Source organism: Mobula hypostoma, chromosome 28 (assembly GCF_963921235.1).
Source record: "Mobula hypostoma chromosome 28, sMobHyp1.1, whole genome shotgun sequence".
In the NCBI taxonomy this organism is placed as follows: Eukaryota; Metazoa; Chordata; class Chondrichthyes; order Myliobatiformes; family Myliobatidae; genus Mobula; species Mobula hypostoma.
The window spans coordinates 25,000,922-25,024,717 of record NC_086124.1 but is presented as its reverse complement, the minus strand read 5'-3'; the positions used below and the strand labels follow the sequence as shown (position 1 = coordinate 25,024,717).

Below are 23,796 nucleotides of genomic sequence, written 5' to 3'. Positions count from 1 at the left end.
ATGGTAAAAAAAAAGTCTCAAGTCCCAATCCACTCCCGAGTCCCTGATAGCAGGTGGCAAAAGAGAGAAACTCCCTGCCATAAACCTCCAAGGCACCGACAACCGCCGATGCTTTGGAAGCAGCTGACCACAGCCAACACCAAGTCTGTCCGTCTGTCCGAAAATTTTGACCAGCCCCTCCGATACAGCCTCCCGAGCGTCATCCTCTGCCGAGCGCCTTCGACCTCGCCCCGGCCGCTGAAACACGCAAAGCCGAGGATTTCGGGGCCTTCTGCTCCAGAGATTCCGGTTACCACACAGTAGCAGCGGCAGCGAAGCGGGCATTTCAGAAGTTTTCCAGATGTTCCTCCATACTCTCACGTCCTTCTCCATCAAATCAGAATTGTACACGGTCCCCTGCTTGACAGATTACAGATATCATTCACCGGCGAGGCCGCATGTGCTGTGTCTCGCCGCCATCTTCTCCTCCTCTTCCTATTTATTTTTATTATTTCCTTTTTTTTCTATTTGCATCGTTTGTTGTCTTTTGCACACTAGTTAAATGTCTAAGTTGGCGCAGTCTTTCATTGATTCTATTGTGGATTTATTGAGTATTCCACTGCTGTCTGTAAAGTTTGTACGTGCTCCCATTGACCATGTGTTTCCTCCAGGAGCTCCAGTTTCCTCTCATGGACTAAAGAGGAACTGGTTGCTAGGTTAATTGGTTATTGTGAAAATGTGAGCCGAAAAGGCCTATTCCATGCTGTATCGCAATAAAGAAATAAAAGTGAATCTCTGGGTTGTATATGGTATGGTGACAGATATCTACTTGGATAATACACAGAGCACCAAACTACGTGCAGCTGGCTGACAACATGCTTCAAGCATACAAAATCATGGAGTGCAACTAGTCACTAAAGATTCATTTCCTGCGTTCCCATTTAGACCTGCCCTGCCAATCTTGGTGCTGTCAGTGACCAGCAAGGTGAAAGGTTTCACCAGGACACTGCGGTCCAGGAGAAACAATTTCAGGGCGATGCTGGCTGATTATTGTTGGACACTTAAGCGAGAAGCCTCAGACACTGAGCACAAATGAAAATCATCAACATTTTTAGTTCTGTTGATTCTATTGCAAAGAATCAGCGCCGTTATGCAATTAAACGCATTATATTCAATAAAAGTTAATTCCTTGTTTCTCCAAATTCCTACGTGTTACAAGTTGTCTGAAATTACATTTGTGAAAACCTTCAAGTGGTCCAGCATAACCACCAAAAATGCCAGGGGAAGCAACACCTTGAAAAAATGTTGTTGTTCAGTGCGGGTTTCAATGAGACCCTCCCACCATCTCCCCCATTCTGTAAAACTCCACCAAAAGAGGTCCGTCATCCTTTCTGGAAATATATAACCGTCAATGGGTCTAACTCCTCAAACTCCCTCCACAACAGCACAATGGGAGCCCCTTCCCCACGGTGGTTCGAAAGTGAGGGGGTCACCCCACTCCTGAAACAGGCAGCAGGGTGGGGAACCTTTTGAGACAGCGAGACCCCAGAAGTGAATAAATGGTCAGAAAGTTCTGCATTCAATTAAAGTATTCTGATTTATTGCCAGTCTTCATTATTACTCGATGCTGAAGGGCCGCAGGACATCCACCCAAATCGACAAACTCTGCAGGGGCCCGAACTCTCACAACAAAACAAGAGAACGCTAGAGTGAGCGAAAGTGAGTCTGAGGAAAGGAGGGGGAGGGTCAGGGTCAGGGGGGAGGAGAGGGAGGAAAGGGGGAGAGTGTGGGAGGGGAGTGGAGAGTGGGAGAGGAGTGGGGAGAGAGGGAGGGAGAGAGGAGAGGGCAGGTGGGGAGAAGGGAGAGGGGAGGGGATGTGCAACCTTCAGCATCAGGTGCGTTTGAGGTAGATGGCCTTGGTCAGGGTCGATTCCATCACCAGAGTGGTCTTGTACCCTTCCTGTTGATATTTTCCGCTCACCATCCGTCGGTTCACCTGAAAGACCCAGTCATGTTGGTTCAGTTGGAGAATAGGCCAGCAGCAATTCAAGGCCCAACATGTAAACCCAGCACAAACACAAGAGATTCTGCTGATGCTGGAAATCTCCAGTGGTGAGACCCAATGTAGATAGGGGGTGGGGGGGGCACTTCTTTCAGCACCTTCACTCCATCTCTCACAAGAGGCAGGTGGCCACTCGTTTAAATTCCACTCCCTTTCGGACATGTTACTCCATGGCCTCCTTTTCTGCCATGATGAGGCCACACTCAGGTTGGAGGAGAAACACCTCATATTCCATCTGGATGGTGTACAACCTGATAGTATGAACACTGATTTCTCTAACCTCCAGAATTTCTCCCCTCCCCTTCTCTCTTCATTCCCCATTCTGGCTCGTCTATTACCCCTTCTCTTCTCCTCACTTGCCATCACCTCCCGCTGGTGCCCCTCTTCCTTCCCTTTCTCCCATGGTCCACTGCCCCCTCCTATCAGGTTCCTTCTTCTTCAGCCCTTTACCTCTTCCACCCATCACCTCCCAGATTCCTGCTTCATCCCACCTGCCTCACCTATCTCAGGTCAACTTTTGCTCCTCCCCCTTTCCCCCTCCCCACCTTTTTGTTCTGGCTCCTTCCCCCTTCCTTTCCAGTCCTGATGAAGGGTCTCGGCCCGAAACGTCGACTGTTTATTCCCGTCCACAGTCATTGCCTGATCTGCTGAGCTCCTCTGGCACATTCCAACCGGCAAACAAGGGAAACGAGGACCTTCTCCCCTCTGAGTGGGGCTGAGGGATAAGTCAATCTCCCTCCCTCTTCCCTTAAACCCCAATTGCCTAACTCTGTCTTACCCTGACAAACATGTCATACAGATGCTCCCGGTTCCAGTGGCTTTCGAAGACCTCCGTCATGAATGTGATCATGTATGATCCCTTATCTGGGTTCCGATAGGCCACATAACCTGCAGAGGAATTACACAGCAATTAGGATGGAGGAGAGGGTGGGAACAGGAAGCCCTATCAATTAATTTATTATCAGCACCAGCAGTGAGGAGCAAGAGGGTATGGACAAGGGAGGCACAAGATCGCTTACAGGATTGCTTTGAATTGATGGACTGGACTGTACTCAGGGTTTCATCTCAGAGTCTGATTGAGTACACCGCAGCCGTAACTGACTTCATCAAAACCTGTATGGATGAGTGTGTGCCTACGAGAATGTACCATGCATACCCAAACAAAAAGCCATGGATGAACCAGGAGGTTCGTGGTCTGCTGAGGGCTAGATCTGTGGCATTCAATTTGGCGACCCAGGTCTGTACAAGAAAAAACAGGTACGATTTCCAGAGCGTTATTTCAAGAGCTAAGGAACAATTCTGAATAAGGTTGGAGATGAAATTGGATGCATGTCTGCATGTCAACTCTGGCAGGGTCTGCAGGCCATTACTTCCTAAAAAGCGAAACCCAACAGCATAAATGGCAGCGTGGCTTCACTCTCAGTCAAGCCCAATGCCCTTTATACTCGATATGAAAGGGAGAATAAAACCACAGCAGTGAAGATCCCTTCTACACCTGTTGATCCTGTGATCGCTGTCTCAGAGGTCGATGTCAGGCTGTCTTTCAGGAGGGTAACCCCTCACATGGTAGCGGGGCCCGATGGAGTTTCTGCTAAGATTCTGAAAACCTGTGCCAATCGGCTGGTGGGTGTGTTTAAAGACATTTTCAATCTTTCATTGTTACAGTTGGAAGTTCCCACCTGCTTCAAAAAGACAACAATTATACCATTGCCCAAGGGTGATCTGCCTTAACGACTATCGTCCAGTAGCATTTACATCTGCAGTGATAAAATGCTCTGAGAGGGTGCTCACAGCTAGAAGGACCTGGACCCACTGCAACTTGCCTATCGTCATAATAGGTCTACGATGGACACGATCTCAATGATTCTCCACGTGGCCTTGAATCACCTGGACAATACAAACACCTATGTCAGGATGCTGTTCATTGACTATAGTTCAGCATTTAACACCATCACTCCTACAGTCCCGATCAAAAAGCTACAGAACCTGGGCCTCTGTACCTTCCTCTGCAACTGGATCCTCAACTTCCTAACCAGAAGACCAGAATTTGTGTGGATCAGAAATGACATCACCTCACTGACGATAACACCGGTGCACCTCAGCGATGCATGCTTAGCCCACTGCTCCACACTCCCTACACTGTGTGGCTAGGCACAGCTGAAATGCCATCTATAAATTTGCTGATGGTACAACTATTGTTGGAAGAATTTCAGATGGAGACGAGAGGGCGTACGGAGGGAGATACACCAGCTAGTTGAGTGGTGTCACACCAACAACCTTACACTCAACGTCAGTAAGACCAAAGAACTGATTGTGGACTTTAGAAAAGGTAAGACAAGGGAACACACGGCAATCCTCACAGGGTGATCAGAAGTAGAAAGAGTGAACAATTTCAAGCTTCCGGGTGCTAACCTCTCTGAAGATCTATCCTGGGCCCAGCATAATTAACGCAAACACGAGGAAACACAGTTACAAAGAAGACACAACAGCGGCTATATTTCATTAGAGTTTAGGAGATCTGGAACGTCATCAAAGACACTCACTAATTTCTACAGATGTATCACGGACAGCATTCTAACTGGCTGCACCACCATCTGGTATGGGGGGGCGGTGGGGGCTACCGCACAGGATGAAAATAAGCTGCAGAGTTGTAAGCTTAGTCAGCTCCATCATGGGTACCAGCCTCGGTATTATCAGAACATCTTCAAGAAATGATGCCTCAAAAAGGCAGCATCCATCAGCCAGGACATGCCCTCTCCTCACTGCTACTGTCCGGAAGGTGATACAGGAGCCTGAAGACACACACTCAACAATTCAGGAACAGCTTCTTCCCCTCTGCCATCAGATTTTTGAATGGACATCGAACCCATAAACACTACCTGACTTTTTAAAAATTTCTATTTTAGCACTACTTATTTAATTTAACTATTTTATATACACACACTTACTGTGATTCAGTTTTTCCCTCTCAGCCCCAATTTCTTGCCTTCTCCCCATAACCTTTCACGCCCTAACTCATCGAGAAGCTATCAACCGCCATCTTAAATATACCCAATGATGGCCTCCACAACCACCTGTGGCAACCAGTTCCACAGATCCACCACCCTCGGGCTAAAGGAATTCCTTCTCATTCTGTTCTAAATAAACGTTTCTCTATTTTGAGGCTGTGCCCTCTGGTCCTAGACTCCCCCTCCAAAGAAAACATCCTCTCCCCATCCACTCTATCTAGGCCTTTCAACATTCGATATGTTTATATGAGATCCCACCTCATTCTTCTAAATTCCAGTGAGTACAGGCCCGGAGCCTTCAATCATTGCTCATATGATAACCCTTTCATTCCCGGAACCATTCTCATGAACCCTCTCCAATGTCAGGACATTCTTTCTTAAACAAGGGAACCAAAACTGCTCACAATACTCCAAGTGAGGCCTCACCAATGCCTTATAAAGCCTCAACATACATCCTTGCTTTTGTACTCTAACGTTGCATTTGCCTTCCTTACCACAAACTCAATCTGCAAATTAACCTTCAGGGAATCCCAAGTCCCTTTGCATCTCAGATTCCTGAATAGTCTCTCTGCTTAGAAAATAGTCTATGCTTTTATTCCTCCTGCCAAAGTACATGACCATACACATCTGGACACGGTATTCCATCTGTCACTTCTTTGTCTATTCTCCTACTCTAAGTCCTTCTGCAGTCTCCTTGCTTCCTCAGCACTACCTGCCCCTCCACCTATCCTTGTATTGTCCACAAACGGTCACAAAGCCATCAATTTCATCATCCAAATTATTGACATACAAGATAAAAAGAACCGGTCCCAACATAGACCTCTGTGGAACACCACTAGTCACCCCAGTCAACTAGAGGCCAGTCAGCCACTGCTTTGTCCGTGCAAGTCTTCCATTACACTTTGTCCATTACACTTCCTGTAATTCCACGGGACCTTAAGCTGTATGCATGGCACTTTGTCAAAAGCCTTCAGAAAATCCAAGTACACAACATCCAATGATTCTCCTTTGTCTATCCTGCTTATTACGTCTTCAAAGAGTTCCAACATGTTACAAACCTCATGGATATCTTGTGACTGTCTCATGACCATGATGTAATTGAGTAGCTGATGGGCATGATGTAATGGTCTTTTGGAGGTCACCTGATGTAATTTTCCCGCCGATGGAAGGTCATGTGATGACATGTTCACCATGGGTATAAAGGGGAGACCCCGGTGATGCAGTTAGTTTTCAGTTAGATCATCAGTCAGATACTCCGCTATGCTGCGTATTCGTCCCATGACGCAGTTTAATTTTTAAATGGAATTTTACTTTCTATTGTAAGGTACAGAAGTGTTGGGCTGGCAGTTTCACCAATAGCTGCCAGATTTGTTGGTGTACCTTTTCAGTAGTATTGGAGAGTGAAGACATTACTAAAGTACGGAACCTGAAGGAGTCGAGTAAAGCTGATATTGTTCGGCGGTATTGGAGAGGATTGACCATTATTGAATCTTCATTCAAGAAAGAGTGATCTGGATGAGATAACCTCTGCTAAAGCAGAAAAGGTTGTGCAGTGTCTATTCTACAGAGGAAAGGTCAGTTCCTTTAAACCATTTTATTTCCGTCATTGTGAATCCTGTGGACAAAGCAGGTTCTGACTGGGATCAGCAGTAACGTCAAGTCTTTGAGGAATTCTTTACTTCAGGAAAGTCCCTCCTAATTGACTGTATCAATCTCTTGGACTTTAGAATTTACCATTCTAGGAACTGTGTTCGAATTTACTACTTTAAGACTTGTTTTAAGAACTAGTACTGAGTTTGGCGGTTTGTCAAATGGCCGCATAGCGGTTTACTTCCGGTTAAGGTTTTTGTTTGTTTATCTTTTCACTAATGTTGAGCAGAGTTTAATAAATGTTTGTTTGTTAATAAAACCTGACTCATTTCTATATTCATTGTTGCCGGTCATGTGACAAACAGATTTGTCAGGCAAGATTTTCCCTTAAGGAAACCATGCTGACTTTGGCCTATTTTATCATGTGCCTCCAAGTATCCTAAAGCCACCTCCTTAACAATCAACTCCAACATCTTCCCACCCACTGAGGTCAGGTGAACTGGCCTATAATTTCCTTTCTTCTGCCTCCCTCCTTGAAGAGTGGAGTGGCATTTGCAATTTTCCAGTACTCTAGAACTATGCCAGAATCTATTTATTCTTGAAAGATCATTATGAATCCCTCTCCAATCTGCTTTCTTGTGGCAGAGCCCCTAGTAGATGTGCTCAGGGGTGGGGAGGGCTTTGCCTGTGATGGACTGGGCTGTATCCATCACTTTCTGTAGACCGTTCCATTCCTGGGCATTGGTGTTTCCATACCAGGCTGTGATGCAATCAGTCAGGAATCTCTCCACTGTGCATCTATCCAAGTTTGCCAAAGATTTAGATGAGATGATGTCAAAACTATAACCTTTCCCTCAATGTCAACAAAACCAAAGAGCTGGTCATTGTCTTCAGGAAGGGCAGAGACACACTTTCGCTGTACCAAAGGTGTCAAGGTGAAGGCAGTCAAGACGTTCAACTTCTTTGGTGTAAACATCATGTAGACAGGGCAGCCAAGCTTTGACTCCCTCGAGGAGACTAAGAAAATTTGCCCCACTGATTTAGAAAAATTGAAATACCACAAAAAGCATCCTACCCGGTTGTGTCACAGCTTGGTATGGCAATTGCTCTGCCCGTGACCGTGAAAAACTGCAGCGAGGTGTGGAATTTGCTCGGTGACCATGGAAACCAGCCTCCCCTCCATGGGCTTTACCTACACTTCCTCCTGCCTCAGTAAAGCAGCCAGCAAAATCAAAAACGCTACCCACCCCAGATATTCTCTCTTCTCCCCTGTCCCATCGGGCAGCAGATTCAAAAGCACGTCCCATCAGACTCAAGGATAGCTTCTACACCGATATTGTAAGACCACTGAACATTTCCCTAGTACATTAAAATGGATCTCACAATTTACCTTATTGTCTGCCTGCACTGCACTTTCTCTGTAATTGTGACACTTTATTCTGCGTCGTGATTGCGTTCCCTCGCACTGCTGCCCTCGAAGAGGACCACAACCTCATCGCGGGGTTTGGAGACTAGCATGCTTCAATGACCCGGAGAGAGTTCTGTTGGCTGGTGTCAGGCTTTTATGCTTTGGCTCTTGGCAGGATCACCCATGCCAAGCAGGTCAAGGGGTAGAGGTGAGGCTAAGAATGGCTCACTGGTCCTCCAGCTTTGGGCCAACAACCCTGACTGGTACAACAAAATTATTACAGAAACAGCAGTGAAGAACCCTTCTACATCTGAGTATGGTGGTCTTCCTGAGTTTCCACCCGGGACTTGAGTGACTGACAGTCGTGGAAACCGAGAGGAAGTCTGACATGATGAAGGAAGCCCTGAACACCACCAGAGATGAAGGACTTTCATTCCTGCTCTAAACACCAGCAGCGAAACGAGCAAAGATGGACAGCTGAACCCTAACTGAAGATGACAATTAGGAGGCCATTCGGCCCTCAACCCGACCATTCATTGGAAAGACAAATGTACTGCCTGCTATCACCCTCAAAACACCCCTCCCCTCAATATCAAGAAATCTATTGCTCCAGTATGGCCTTAGCGGTGAGCGAGACACCCTGCCTGGGACGTAGGATAGAGAGAGACCTAGGACGACCAAGGCACCCAGAGGGGGCCAACAATCACAGCGTGTGGGATCTTGCTATGCGTGTCACCAAATTGAGCCTGGGAGAAATCCAGGATCTTGGGAGCAGATGATGGGGCCTCTCCTGGGTTGGGATTTGGGTCTGGGAGATCTGAAATGGTCGATGTTTTGGGATGGGGATTGGGAAAACTGGGATTGCGAACACTTTGGAATGAGGACAGGGAAGAGTGGAATCCTGGGCGTTTTGGGTTGGTATGGGAAGTTGCAATTGTGGATGCTTTGGGGTGGGGATTGGGAAGATAGGGAGATAGGGATTATGCATTCTTTGGGAAGTGTATTGCAAAGATTGAGATGGTGGATGCATTGGGATGGTGACTAGGTAGATTGGGACGGGGACTTGGAAGACTGAATTGAGGATGCTTTGAGACGGGGACTTGGAAGCCTAGGATTGCTGACACTTTAGGATGGGGATTGGGAAGGTAGCTAAATCTGGAATTGTGGATGCTTTGGGACGGGGACCATAAGATTGGAATGGAGGTTGTGAAGATTGGAATTGTAGACACTGGGATGGGGATTGTAAGATTGGAATGGAGATTGTGAAGAATGCAATTGTAGACACTTTGGGATGGGGATTGGGAAAAATTGCGATGGCATTTCAGTTTTTGGTTTGAGTCTAGGATGTGGAAGATCTGGATATGGGTCAGAAACCAGGAACGGTGAGCAAGGAAAGACTGAGCAATTAGGGATCACAGTAGGGATTATGGAATTGGGGTCCAACACAAGAGCGAAGGTCAGATAACCCAGACTAGAATGTTGTTGGTGATTAGGACAGGGAAGAGCAGACTCAGGGTGGATTGGAATCGATGATGGAGCAAGGAGGCAACTAACCTGGTAGTGAGGGGTACACAACAAAGGTGTCCGAAACCATTGGGAGTTCCTCAGGTTCCGAAGGTAAAGCACGGAAGCCGGTCGACGAAACTCCACTGTCTTGCTTACCTAGAAAAATACCTCAAAACTTACCATCATATCTCATCACGCAATCCCAGAGTCAGACAGAGAGAAAAACTCCCTCCACACCGTCCCATCACACACTCCCGGGGTCAGACACAGAGTGAAGCTCCCTCCACACTGTCCCATCACACACTCCCGGGGTCAGACACAGAGTGAAGCTCCCTCCACACTGTCCCATCACACACTCCCGGGGTCAGACACAGAGTGAAGCTCCCTCCACACTGTCCCATCACACACTCCCGGGGTCAGACACAGAGTGAAGCTCCCTCCACACCGTCCCATCACACACTCCTGGGGTCAGACACAGAGTGAAGCTCCCTCCACACTGTCCCATCACACACTCCCGGGGTCAGACACAGAGTGAAGCTCCATCTACACCGTCCCATCACACACTCCCGGGGTCAGACACAGAGAGAAGCTCCCCCCCACACGGTCCCATCACACACTCCCGGGGTCAGACACAGAGTGAAGCTCCCTCCACACTGTCCCATCACACACTCCCAGGGTCAGACACAGAGTGAAGCTCCCTCCACACTGTCCCATCACACACTCCCGGGGTCAGACACAGAGTGAAGCTCCATCTACATCGTCCCATCACACACTCCCGGGGTCAGACACAGAGAGAAGCTCCCCCCCACACGGTCCCATCACACACTCCCGGGGTCAGACACAGAGTGAAGCTCCCTCCACATTGTCCCATCATGCACTTGCAAAGAACAGGTTGTGTGCAAACCCTGGGAGGGGTTTGTTTCTTTTGTCTCTGGGTGGGGTTGGGGTTGGGGATGGGGCTCAGGGCACAACCAAAGCAATGAAATGAGATGAAAAATTCCCTCCCTTCCTGAGGGTGGTAAACGCATGGAATTTGCTCCCATGCAGTTACGGTGAGAGCGGAGAAACTGCATACTGACAGTGACAGTGATCGAACTCGGGTCACTGGCACTGCAATGGTGTCATGATAACCGTGCCGCCCTGAGAAAATTCCAGCCATGAGAGGTGCCAAGGGCTGAGCGGAGAGAGCTGGAATTCCAATTGAGAGACAGGATGAGCCCGGAGTATATTGAATGCAGGAAGTGACAAATACGTCTCATCCTGATCCAAATAGCAGCATTCCTGGTCCTGTGGGCCTCAGGGAAAGCTACTCCATCCCACTCACCCCACCCCCATCCCCCCCACCCCATCACCCCCACCCTATCCCCCTCACCCCATCACCCTCACCCTATTCCCCTCACCCCAACACCCTCAATCCATCCCCTTGACCCCAACACCCCCACCGCATCTCCCTCACTCCATCCCACTCACCCTACCCCACCCTGATTAATCCTCTGCCAGTATTGAGACAGAGCACATCTTCCTGTTGTCTGGAGGATGATGGTGCTATCTGAGTGGTTCAGGAATGTCTTCTACCAGTGAGTACGTATCCCCCGGGCGATTGGGAAAAGCTGAATTTGGAAATGGTTCTGAGACCCCTGCCTTGGGAACAGAGATACCTCTTACTCTCTGTCAGTCTCTCTCTTTCCCTCTGTCCTTTCTCTTACCCTCACCTCTCTCTGTCACTGCCCTCTCACCCCCACTTACGGAAGGGGGTGTGGTGAGGCGTGCAATGTGTTTGCCTAAGTTCCCCAAGTTGCCTGTTCCACGGATTTTCCTTGTTAACCCCTCCCATCCCTTCTCATTCCATTTTCCTCTAGTCCCCTTCCCTCATCTCATCCTCCCCCATCACTCTCTCTCTTTCCTCCTTTACTCTCCTCTGGTTTGCCTGCTCTTCTCTCAGTTTCCCTCTCTGTCTTTCTCCCTGAGTTTCTGCCTGCGTGTCTCTCACCATCTCATCTCTCTCTCTCCGCTGTCTATCCGTTCCTCTCTGTCACTCTCTCTGCCTGTCCCCCGTCTCTCTGTCTGTCTGTCACTCCCTCTCTGTCTCCCTCTCTCCCGGTCTCTCTGTCTGTGTCACTCTCTGTCTCTGTCACTCTCTGTCTCTTTGTTTTCCTCTCTTTCTCTCTCTATCTTTGTGTGCATCTCTCTCTGTTCTCACCTCCTCGGCAGGCTTGGATGACGAACACCTTAGGCTTCTGCTGCAGACTAAGACACTCCTCGTTGTTGAACAATTCGAAGATCTCCTCAAGGTCAACCTCTTCATTGTCACGACCCTTAACCTTGCCCTCCAATCCGTGCGCCAGAATGAACACGAAGGAGCAGCAGACTTTGTCCTCGATGCTGTCTCGGTACTTCTCCAGGGAGGAGAGGATTTCCTGCATGAAGAGCCAAGGTGTGAATGCCCTTGTTTCCTGCCCCTCCGGCTACGGCTCGTGAGACTATCGCTCCTCGCCCTGCATCCAAACTTGGTTCAGATGCTGAGCAAGTACAGGTTTGTCATTTCAAAACATTAGACTAATTCAAAAGAAGACACGGGAGTCGGGGAACTTTGGGTTTACTTGATGCAAGGTGTGCACGTTTCACATGGTAGCATGATAGAACATTGAAGATACAGCACAGGAACAGGCCATTCGGCCCACAATGTTGTGCTGAACCAGTTAAAAAGTAAAAAGAATACACCCAAGCACTATTCCCTCCTACTTACACAAAGTCCATATCCCTTTATCTTCCGCACATTTATTTGCCAATTCAAACTGCTCTTAAAAACCTCTAATATATTTGCCTCTACCACCATACCAGGGAGTACATTCCAGGCACTGAGTAAAGAACTTACCCCTTTGAACCTACCCCCTCTCACCTTCATGCATGCCCTTCTGGTATTAAACATCTCAACCCTGGGAAACAGATACTCCCCGTCTCCTGTATCGATGCCTCACATATCAGATCTTCTCTCAGCCTCCGGCACTCCAGAGAAAAACAACCCAAGTTTATCCAGCCTCTCGTGATAGCACACGCCCTCTAAACCAGGCAATATTCTGGTAAACCTCCTCTGCACCCTCTCTAAAGCCTCAACATCCTTTCTGTAGTGGGCAAACTGTATGCGATATGACAGTAGTATGCAATTCACATATTTGTACATACAACCTGTAATGGATTACTTAAATGAACAAGAATGCTTAATCAGCCAGTCCATATACAAGATTACTGAAATATTAAGTACAGAACAACAAGCACAGTCTAAACATTTGAATTGTTTCCCATCCCTACAGATCTTCTCAGTAAATTGAAGTTGTACAAATGGAAAACGATAGCTTAGTAAATTGGTTAATTGTCACGTGGTGGGTGGTGTCTTATGACACGGGCCAAGTACAGGCAAATGGAACTGGCTTAAGCATGCTTTGGGCATCCTTCACCGGGGTGCTCACTCGTTGTCTGTCACTGCGTGTCCCCCTGCCCCTACCCTCCCAGAAGACCAGACAAGTCCTCTGCCAAGCAGATGCCGGGGTCTGACCATAAGATACAGGAGCAGAATTAGGCCATTTAGCCCATCAGGTCTACTTCACCATTTCATCACAGCCAGTCCTTCTTTGTCTTTCTCGTAGCAACTTGTAGATCCCTGCTGCCTTATCCAGACCCTCTTCACAAAGCCACAGTGTACAAAGAGGTGACCATCTCCTCCTCACTGTTCACGTGACAGTAACAAAGTCATTCCGATTTCGACCCTTCTCAAATCTGAGAATCCCTTTTCCAACACGGGGGGAGGGGGAACAGGTGATAGGTCCCCAATTTCTCTAAGAGTGGGTGAGAAATATTGACCCTCTACGGTGAACAAATACTATGAAAATAGCTCACCTTGCCAGTCGGATTGATACACTCAGTCACTTCGAAACCCAGGGTCTGCAATATATCCTTGAGATTATGCAAATCTATTTTGGCCCCCTTTCTCTGCTCTGTGACACAGAGGATGAAGGCCTTCCTTACACCGGACATGTTGTAGCGGTCATCCTGTGAGATAGAATACAGGAAATATCACATCACATTCCTGCCCCACCATTACCTACAAACCCCTGAATAACTTCAATGAATTAATCCGCAGTAGTTTAGCGGTTCGCGTAACGCCTTTACGGTGCCAGTAATCTGGGTTCAAATGCTGCCGCTGCCCTGTAACCAGTTTATACAGTAACGTGCAAAAGTTTTAGGCACATGTACATAGCGAGTGTGAACAGGAGCATTTCGTGTGTGTTGCTTGGATTTCCAGCATCTGCAGATTTTCTATTGTTAGGGTGAATGGGACTTTTGCACACTACTGTATTTGTCAACATGGAATGGAGAGCCAGTTTGTAAATCAGAATCAGATTTAGTATTACCAGCATGGGTCGTGAAATTTATTAATTTAGCAGCAGCAGTTCAATGCAATACATAATCTAGAAGAATAAATAAATCAATTACAATATACATATATAGAATAGACTTAAAATCATGCAAAAAAAGAAATAATATATATTAAAAAAGTGAGGTAGTGTTCACGGGTTCAATGTCCATTTAGGAATCTGATGGCAGAGGGGAAGAAGCTGTTCTTGAATCGCTGAGTGTGTGCCTTCAGGCTTCTGTCCCTCCTTCCTGGTTGTAGCAATGAGAAAAGGGCACGCCCTGGGTGCTGGGGCTCCTTAATAATGGACACTGCCTTTCTGAGACCCCACTCCTTGAAGATGTCATGGTACTTTATAGGCTAATGCCCAAGATGGAGCTGACTAAATTTACAACCCTCTGCAGCTTCTTTCGGTCCTGAGCGGTAGCCCCCCTCTCCCATACCACATAGAATGCAGCCTGTCAGAATCCTCTCCATGGTACATCTACAGTTTTTGCCTGTTTTTGTTGACATACCAAATCTCTTCAAACTCCTAATGAAGTACAGTCACTGTCTTGTCTTCTTTATAACTGCATCAATATGTTGGGGCAGGTCAGGTCCTCAGAGATTTTGACATCCGGGAACTTAAAACTGTTCTCTCTCCACTTCTGATCCCTCTATGAGGATTGGTATATGTTCTATCATCTTACCCTTTCTGAAATCGACAATCAGCTCTTTCGTCTTACTGATGTGGAGTGCCAGGTTGTTGCTGCAGAACACTCCACTAGTTGGCATATCTCACTCCTGTACGCCCTCTTGTCACCACCTGAGATTCTACCGACAACAGTTGTATCATCAGCAAAATTATAGATAGTATTTGAGCTATGCCTAGCCGCACAGTCATGGCTATAGAGAGAGGTGCACCAGTGTTGATCATCAGTGAGGAGGAGATATTATCACCAATCCACAAAGATAGTGGTTTTCCGGTTAGGAAGTCGAGGATCCAGTTGCAGAGGGAGGTACAGAGGCCCAGATTCTGTAACTTCTCAATCAGGATCGTGGGAATGATGGTGTTAAATACTGAGCTATAGTCAATGAACTGCATCCTGACACAGGGGTTTGTATTGTCCAGGTGGTCTACGGCCCTGTGAAGAGCTATTGAGATTGTGTCTACCGTTGACCTATTATGCCGATAGGCAAATTGCAATGGGTCCAGGTCCTTGCTGAGGCAGGAGTTCAGTCTAGTCATGACCAACTTCTCAAAGCGTTTCATCACTGTAGATGTGGGTGCTACTGGGCAATAGTCATTAAGGCAGCTCTCATTTTTCTTCTTCAGCACTGGCATAATTGTTGCCTTTTTGAAGTGTGGGAACTTCTGCCCGTAGCAGTGAGAGGTTGAAAATGTCCTTGAATACTCCTGCCAGTCGGTTGGCGCAAGTTTTCAAAGCCTTGCCAGGTACTCCATTGGGGCATTCCACATTGCGAGGGTTCACTCTCTTTAAAGACAGCCTAAAATCGGCCTCTGAGACGGAGATCACAGGGTCCCCGGGAGCAAAGGGTGTTGGGAATGGCGAGGGTGGTGGGGTGTGGAACAGGTGGCAGAGAGCGAGTGCCAGGAGTGTGGGAGCAGACACACCCAGCCCTGAGACACCAGGCAAGGTCATTTGATTCCAAATAATTGGTTTATTGATCAGTACAGAATGTCTCTCTGGTGTTTCCTGTTCCCTTTTTTCCCTTCCCCTTTTCCAAACCACGGTTCCTATGTTCTCCCTACAACCATGTGGGTTTCTTCCCACATTCCAAAGACATTTGGGTTAGGGTTAGTGAGTTGTGGGCATGCTATGTTTGTGCCTCAATTGGGCCTTGACCCAGACCACCAACTGGCCTCTGCCTCTAACCAGCGTCTGGGCCTCCTACTGGCCTTCAGGCCTGGACCTGGACCGCTGTCTGGTCTTTGGGCCTCGACCCAGGCTTCCTACTGGTCTTTGGACCTCAATATTTAGTATCAATGCAGGACTCGCAGACAACAATGAACGAGAACCTGAACCAAAGACTATGAACGCCGGACTCACCGATAATGGGACCCTGAAAACTAGGCCTCAACCTCTGGTCTCACTGGTGACAGGACCCCCAACCCCCTCGCCAGTCCACCAGCCTGACAACTGACCACACCCACACCTCTGGCCTCTCTCCCATTTGACCTGCGAGTTGGATGCCCATGTGATGCCACACCAAGGGTCTGGTCAACGCCCGTGCTGTTTAATGGACTCCTCCCCCACCACCGCCCACTATTGCATACTGAGCTCACATCGTTTCACCAGATGTGTCTACCCCACTCCTCCCTGTCCCACCTGATCCTGCACGTCCTGCGGCCTAGAGGCTCTTGGTGATGGCGACGACACATCATTGTCTGGACGAGGGGACTCCAGGCCAGCTTCGCTGTCCACATCTGAGGAAACAAATTCAAGATCAATGAAGCCCTGGAGCCCATAGTTGAGAGAAAGACTCGGTTTTAGGAACAGTTATTACCCCTCAACTAACAGGCTCTTGAACCAAAGGGGAAAATTCACTCAAAAATGCTCTTCACCATAGCCTGCCCACTGCCATTCTTTCCAGAGTTTAAAGTAAATAATGTATACATCACCATAGACTACCCCAAGATTCATCATTTTTGAGGGCATTCACAGTAAATAGTAAGAAACACATTTGAAAGAATAGAAAACATCACATAACAAAAACTGGGAAAATCGACCAATATGAAAAAGGCAAGTTATAGAAATAGTAATAATAACAAAATAAATAATAAATATTAAGACCATGAGTTAAGGCACCTCTGCGGACGGTCACAAACCCGGCTGTGAAAGGAAGAGGGTTGAACATAGGGCTAGCAACGCCTTCCCATAAAACCCCAGAGCTATGGAAACGGCAACAGAACCTCATCCCTGCAAGAGGGAAGACCTGAGGTGTGGGGATCTCACTGAAACCCAGTGAAGGGAGGACTCACACCACCGGGTTCAGGAACAGTCACTACCCCAAACATCAGGCTTTTGAATCAGAGGGGATATCTTCACTTGCCCCATCACTGAACTCTTCCCGAAACCTATGGACCCACTTTCAAGGGCTCTTCATCTCATGTTCTCGCTTACTTATTTATTTATTATTTCTTCTTTTTGTATTTGTGCAACTTGTTGTTATCTGTTCTTTGGTTTAATGTCCTAATTGGGTGGTCTTTCATTAATTCTCCTCTAGTTATTATTCTTCATACTTGTTGAGTATGCCCACAAGAAAACGAATCTCAGGGTTGTATATGGTGGCAAATATATACTTTGATAATACATTTGCTTTGAACCTAAATGCTCATGCATATTACTGGAAGGAATAAAAGCATACACTATTTTCTAAACGAAGAGAACATACAAAAATCCAAGGTACAAAGGGGCTTGGGAGACCTCATGCAGGAATCTCTAAAGGTTAATTTTCAGCTTGAGTCTGTGGCAAGGAAGGCAAATGGTAGCAATCATTTTGAAAGGACTAAAACATAAAAGCAAGGACGTAATGTTGAGGCTTAATCAGGCACTGGTGAGGCCTCACTTGGAGAATCGTCAGTAGTTTCGGGGGCCTTATCTAAAAAAAGATCTGCTGACATTGGAGAGGGTTCAAAGGAGGTTTACGAGAATGATTCCAGGAAAGGGTTATCATATGAGGGGCTTTTGATAGCTTTGGGCCTGTACTCACTGATATTCAGAAGAATGAGGGGTGATGTTATTGAAACCTATTGAATGATGAAAGGCCCTGATACAGTGAACATGGAGAGGATGTTTCCTATGGCGGTGCAGTCTAGGACCAGACAACACACTCTCAAAATAGAGGGATGTCCATTTAGAACAGAGATGAGCAGGAATTTCTTCATCCAGAGGGTGGTAAATCTGTGGAATTCATCGCCACAGGCAACAGTGGAGGCCAAGTCATTGGTTATATTTAAAGCAGAGGTTGATAGGTACTTGATTAATCAGGGCGTCAAAGGTTACAGGCAGAAGGCAGGTGGATAGGGTTGAGAGGGATGAAATGGTGGAGAAGAGTCAATGGGCCGAATGGCCTAATTCGGCTCTTATGACTTATAGATGTAGAAAGTTTGTTGGAGGGTTCAGTGGTAGTACAGTCAACATTTCGGGGGTCTCAGCCTGTACATTTTCCCATAGATGCTGCCTGACCTGCTCAGTTCCACCAGCACTTTAAATGAAAGCTCCCTCTCCAGCTTCGTGATATCCTCCCTCTCTCAAAGATTCCAAAGTACATTTTTTATCAGAATATACTGTGGCATGCAAAAGTTTGGGCACTTCTGGTCAAAATTTCTGTTACTCTGAATAGCTAAGCAAGTAAAGACCACTTGGTTTCCAAAGGCATAACGTTAAAGATGACACATTTCTTTAATATTTTAAGCAAGAAAACTTCTTTATTTCCATCTTTTACAGTTTCAAAATAACAAAAAAGGAAAAGGGCCTGAAGCAAAGGTTTGGGCACCCTGCATGGCAGTACTTAGTAACACCCCTTTGGCAAGTATCACAGCTTGCAAATGCTTTTTATAGCCAGCTAATTGTCTTTCAATTCTTGTTTGGGGGATTTCCGCCCATTCTTCCTTGCAAAAGGCTTCTAGTTCTGGGAGATTCTTGGGCCATCTTGCATGCACTGCTCTTTTGAGGTCTATCCACAGATTTTCGATGATGTTTCGGTCGGGGGACTGTGAGGGCCATGGCAAAACCTTCAGCTTGTGTCTCTTGAGGTAGTCTATTGTGGATTTTGAGGGTGTGTTTAGGATCATTATTCTGTTGTAGAAGCCATCCTCTTTTCATCTTCGGCTTTTTTACAGATGGTGTGATGTTTGCTTCCAGAATTTGCTGGCATTCAATGGAATTCATTCTTCCCTCTACCAGTAAATGTTCCTCGTGCCACTGGCTGCAACACAAGCCCAAAGCATGATCGATCCACCCCCGTGCTTAACAGTTGGAGAGGGGTTCTTTTCATGAAATTCTGCACCCTTTTTTCTCCAAACATACCTTTCTTCATTGCGGCCAAAAAGTTCTATTCAAAAGGTTCAAAGGAACACCTAAACAAGCCTGATGCATTTTGGAAAAAATAGAACTTTAACTTTATGCCTTTTGGAAATCAGCTCATCTTTTACTCGCGTAGTTATTCACAGTAACAGAAATTTTGACCAGGGGTGTCCAAACTTTTGCATGCCACTGTATACTCGTTATACAAGCTTGAGATTTTTCTCCTTACGGCAGCCACAAAACAAAGATACCCAATAAAACCCTTAGAAAAGATCATCACACCCAATGAGCAAAGAGAGAAATAAAGCAGAAATTCTGCAAACAATAAACACAAACAAATGATGTTCAGAACTGAAGTCCCCAAGCACTTTGTCCACAGACCCTTAGTTCAGTGCAGAGCCGAGTAAACGTCATGGAGCAGTGACCTGAACCAGCCCATCCCTCACCTCGGACATCGACACCCTGACCTTTTCAATCGGGCCCAGTGCTAAATCTTCGATAGCCTGGACTGCACCACCTTGATTCGGCCTGTACCTGACCTTTCTGATTCGGCCTGGGGCCCAAATCATCTTCCAAACATCCGGTTCAGTCGCTTCCATACACCCCCTCTCTCACCCCCACCCCTTCTCCCATCTCCCACCTCCCTTCCCCCCCATCCTCACCTCCCGTTGTCTCTCCCTTCCCCCTCCCCTATTTCTCTCTCCCTCTGTATCCTCCCCTTTACCCACATCCCAACTCTTGATGATTCCCGGAAGGGAAGTCTCATTTCCTGGAATCAGCTGGCATTCTGGCACCTTTCCTCCGGAATCTGGGAACGCTGCAAGCCCATAGCCTCTGGAGTATTGTGGGCAGGTCTGGTCGCCCAGCTCCAGGGAAGATGTCTTTAAGCTGGAGAGGGGGCAGGAAAGGTTCACCAGGATGTTCCCGGGACTGGAGGGATTGAGTTATAACGAGAGGCTGGACAGGTTGGGACAGTTTTCCCTGGAGTGAAAGAGGCTGAGGGGTGACCTCATGAGGGGCTGAGATATGGTGGACAGTCACAGTCTTCTCCCCGAGGGAAGGGAAGTACAAAACTGGAGGGCAGGGGTTTAAATTGGGAGGGGCACATTTCTAAGGGGATTTCATGGGCATGGTTTTGGTGGGTCGAACTGCAGGAGAAGGGGAGCAATGGCCGGGAATGGACTGACCAAAGGGACAGCACCGGATGGTGAGGATGGAGCGGCCTCCGCTCGTTAATCACTGGCAACATTCCCAGATTGCCGAGTGGGGGCAGGGACCGGCTGAGATTTGTACAAGGGTGTGTCTGTGCTGTGGTTTCCGGGAGAAAAGGTCACCTTCTTCCCAGAACTGGGGGGAGGGGCAAATGACAGTGGCGAGAGGGGGAAGAGAGTGAGGTGAGGGGAAGGAAGAGCAAAACGAGTGTGAAAGGGAGAGAGGGGAGAAAGGGAGAGGGGTAGAGGGGGGAGAGAGAAGGAGAGAAGAGAGAGAGAGTACGGGGAGAGAGGAGGTAGTGAGAGAGGGAGGGCAGGGAGTGGGATAGAAGGATCGAAAGAGATGGGGAGAGCAAGGAAAGCAGGTCGGGAGACGAGAGGGAGGAGACAGGGAGAGAGAGAGAGACGGGGAGAGGTGAGAGAGAGAGGGGGGAGAGGGGGGAGGGGGAGAGAGGGGGGAGAGAGAGGGGGTAGAGGGGGGAGAGAGGGGGAGAGAGAGGGGGAGAGAGAGAGGGGGAGAGAGAGGGAGAGAGAGGGGGAGAGAGAGAGGGGGAGAGAGAGAGGGGGAGAGAGAGAGGGGGAGAGAGAGAGGGGGAGGGTGAGAGGGAGAGGTGAGAGAGAGCGGGGGGAGAGGGGGAGGGGGAGAGGGGGAGGGGGAGAGGGGGGAGGGGGAGAGGGGGGAGGGGGAGAGAGAGAGGGGGTAGAGGGGGGAGAGAGAGGGGGAGAGAGAGGGGGGAGAGGTGAGAGAGGGAGAGGTGAGGGGGGGAGAGGTGAGAGGGGGGAGAGGTGAGAGGGGGGAGAGGTGAGAGGGGGGGAGAGGTGAGAGGGGGGGAGGTGAGAGGGGGGAGGTGAGAGGGGGGGAGGTGAGAGGGGGGGAGGTGAGAGAGGGGGGAGAGGTGAGAGGGGGGGAGAGGTGAGAGAGGGGGAGAGGTGAGAGAGGGGGAGAGGTGAGAGAGGGGGGAGAGGTGAGAGAGGGGGGAGAGGTGAGGGGGGGAGAGGTGAGGGGGCGGAGAGGTGAGAGAGGGAGAGGTGAGAGAGAGAGAGAGAGAGAGAGAGAGAGAGAGAGAGAGAGGGGGGGGAGAGAGGGTGAGAAGAGTTAGTGAGAGAGGAATAGAGGGAGCGAGACAGAGATGTCGCGAGAGGGAGAGTGAGATATGGGGGTCCCAACACAAGGGTCTCGGGACACCCCCAGAATCAGGTTCCCCCCACCACCCGACCAGGCGTGTACTCACCGGTGGAAGACATTCCTGCACTAGGCAGACAGCAGCAATGTTCCACAGGTGATATCCAGTCACGCCGGTTCTCAACACCAGAACAGGATTAATCAATTACAACCTACTCCCCACCCCTCATCTGTCATTTCTTACCCGGGGGAGGGGTGTGAGGAGAGTGAAGCTTCCTTTGACAGAAAGAAAGTGAAAGAGAAAGGGCTTACCTCAGACAGGGAGAGGGAAGGGTGGGGGTTATAGAGACAGACAGTGAGGGGTGTCGGTCTCCTGCTGGTGGGTCTTAAAGAGACGGGGAAGGGTGTTGGAGAGAGGGTTGCAGACACAGGGAGGGGTGTAGGGGAGGAGGGGTCATAGAGATGGGGAGGGGGGAGTTTCAGAAAGGGAGAGGTATTGGGACCTGATGGAGGGTCACAGAGATGTGGAGGGGTGCAGAGGCTGGAGGCAGTTACAGAGGCAGGGAGGGCCGTTGGAGAGGGAAGGGTTACACAGATGGGGAGGCTTGCAGGGTAGAAAGGGGTTACAGAGACAGGGAGGGGTGTACTCTGGCATAGAGCACACAAACTTGTAGTAGTATAGATGGTTACAGAGAAGGGGGAGAGGTGAGAGAGGGAGAGAGGTGGGGGGAGAGTGGGGGGAGAGAGGGGAGAGGGGAGAGGGGGAGAAGGGGGAGGAGGGGGAGGGGGAGGGGGGAGAGAGGGAGGGAGAGAGGGGGAGAGAGGGGGGGAGAGAGGGGGAGAGAGGGGGAGAGAGGGGGGAGAGAGGGGGGGAGAGGGGGGAGAGAGGGGGAGAGAGGGGGAGAGAGGGGGAGAGAGGGGGAGAGAGGGGGGGAGAGAGGGGGGAGAGAGGGGGGAGAGAGGGGGAGAGAGGGGGGAGAGAGAGGGGGAGAGAGAGGGGGAGAGAGAGGGGGAGAGAGAGGGGGAGAGAGAGGGGAGAGAGAGGGGGAGAGAGAGGGGGAGAGAGGGGGAGAGAGGGGGAGAGAGGGGGAGAGAGGGGGGAGAGAGAGAGGGGGAGAGAGAGAGGGGAGAGAGAGGGGGGAGAGAGAGGGGGAGAGAGGGGGGAGAGAGGGGGGAGAGAGGGGGAGAGAAGGGGGAGAGAAGGGGGGAGAGAGAGAGGTGGGGAGAGAGAGAGGGGGAGAGAGAGAGGGGGGAGAGAGAGGGGGAGAGAGAGAGGGGGGAGAGAGAGAGGTGGGGAGAGAGAGAGGGGGAGAGAGAGAGAGGGGGGAGAGAGAGAGGGGGGAGAGAGAGAGGGGGGGAGAGAGAGAGAGAGAGGGGAGAGAGGGTGCGAAGAGTTAGTGAGAGAGGAATAGAGGAAGCGAGACAGAGATGTCGCGAGAGGGAGAGTGAGATATGGGGGTCCCAACACAAGGGTCTCGGGACACCTCCAGAGCCAGGTTCCCCCCACCACCCGACCAGGCGTGTACTCACCGGTGGAAGACATTCCTGCACTAGGCAGACAGCAGCAATGTTCCACAGGTGATATCCAGTCACGCCGGTTCTCAACACCAGAACAGGATTAATCAATTACAACCTACTCCCCACCCCTCATCTGTCATTTCTTACCCGGGGGAGGGGTGTGAGGAGAGTGAAGCTAAGATCACACAAACTTGTAGTAGTATAGATGGTTACAGAGGAGGGGGAGAGGGAGGAGAGTAGAGAAGTGGTGTGGAGTACAACACATCCTCTCTCTCTCCCCCCACCCCCTCGTTCCAGGACGAGAGTGGCCTTTTCCTGGAATCCGTCGGCACTGACACAGCCTTTGATGATTACCAACCGAACCCTGCCGCCACTCGGCGATCTGGGAACGTTGCCAGTGATTAACCAGCGGAGAGAGGGAGAGGCAAGGGCCGAAGGTTGATCTGGCGGGTAAAGAGCGTCAACTGGGTCTGCGTCTCTTATAGCTTTAGGAGTTGAATATGTAAAAGACAACAAGCTGTGTGAATACAAAAAAACAAAAATGAATGAATAAGTACCGAGAACGTGAGGTAAAGGGTTTTTGAAAGTGAGCCCACTGTGACTCACTCGGGGACTCGTTCTGACCTTGTCGCTCCAACTTAAATTTGAATTCAAGTTGACTCACAAAGTTAAATGGAAGTTCACTTAGTTTCTCACTGAAATTGAAATTCAGTCACTTCAGCGACAATCGGCGCCGTTCCTAACTCGTCGATCTCTCGAGCTCTCCCGGGTTCTCTCTCTGCAGCTGCCCCTCACTCTCATTACCGCCCCCTACTGACCGGAGTGTAGAACAAACTATCTACTGACAGCAAAGAGATGGGAAACTCTCTCCCTAATTAACCTCCCTCAAAACAAAACCTCCAATGATATCGAAAAGCCTAATGCTTTTCAAAAATCCAAATAGGCACCTT

General features: G+C 49.0%; 1 protein-coding gene across 3 annotated transcripts; it reads right to left on the bottom strand.

The window, feature by feature from the left end:
- Window positions 1-1,337: 1,337 nt before the first annotated feature.
- Window positions 1,338-23,636, bottom strand: LOC134339133 (caspase-14-like). 3 transcript variants are annotated; one of them, XM_063035476.1, is made up of 7 exons: window positions 21,438-21,576; window positions 16,295-16,392; window positions 13,448-13,600; window positions 11,754-11,970; window positions 9,602-9,709; window positions 2,820-2,929; window positions 1,338-1,975 (listed from the first exon to the last, which is right to left on the bottom strand). In XM_063035476.1, the coding sequence occupies exons 1-7, from the start codon at window positions 21,448-21,450 to the stop codon at window positions 1,871-1,873; spliced, it is 804 nt and encodes a 267-aa protein (XP_062891546.1). In that variant the 5' UTR covers window positions 21,451-21,576; the 3' UTR covers window positions 1,338-1,870. The 3 variants fall into 3 exon arrangements, with proteins under 3 accessions (XP_062891546.1, XP_062891549.1, XP_062891547.1); XM_063035479.1 differs by lacking the exon at window positions 21,438-21,576 and adding an exon at window positions 23,511-23,636 and having other exon boundaries at window positions 1,339-1,975; XM_063035477.1 differs by lacking the exon at window positions 21,438-21,576 and adding an exon at window positions 22,994-23,147 and having other exon boundaries at window positions 1,339-1,975.
- Window positions 23,637-23,796: the final 160 nt, after the last annotated feature.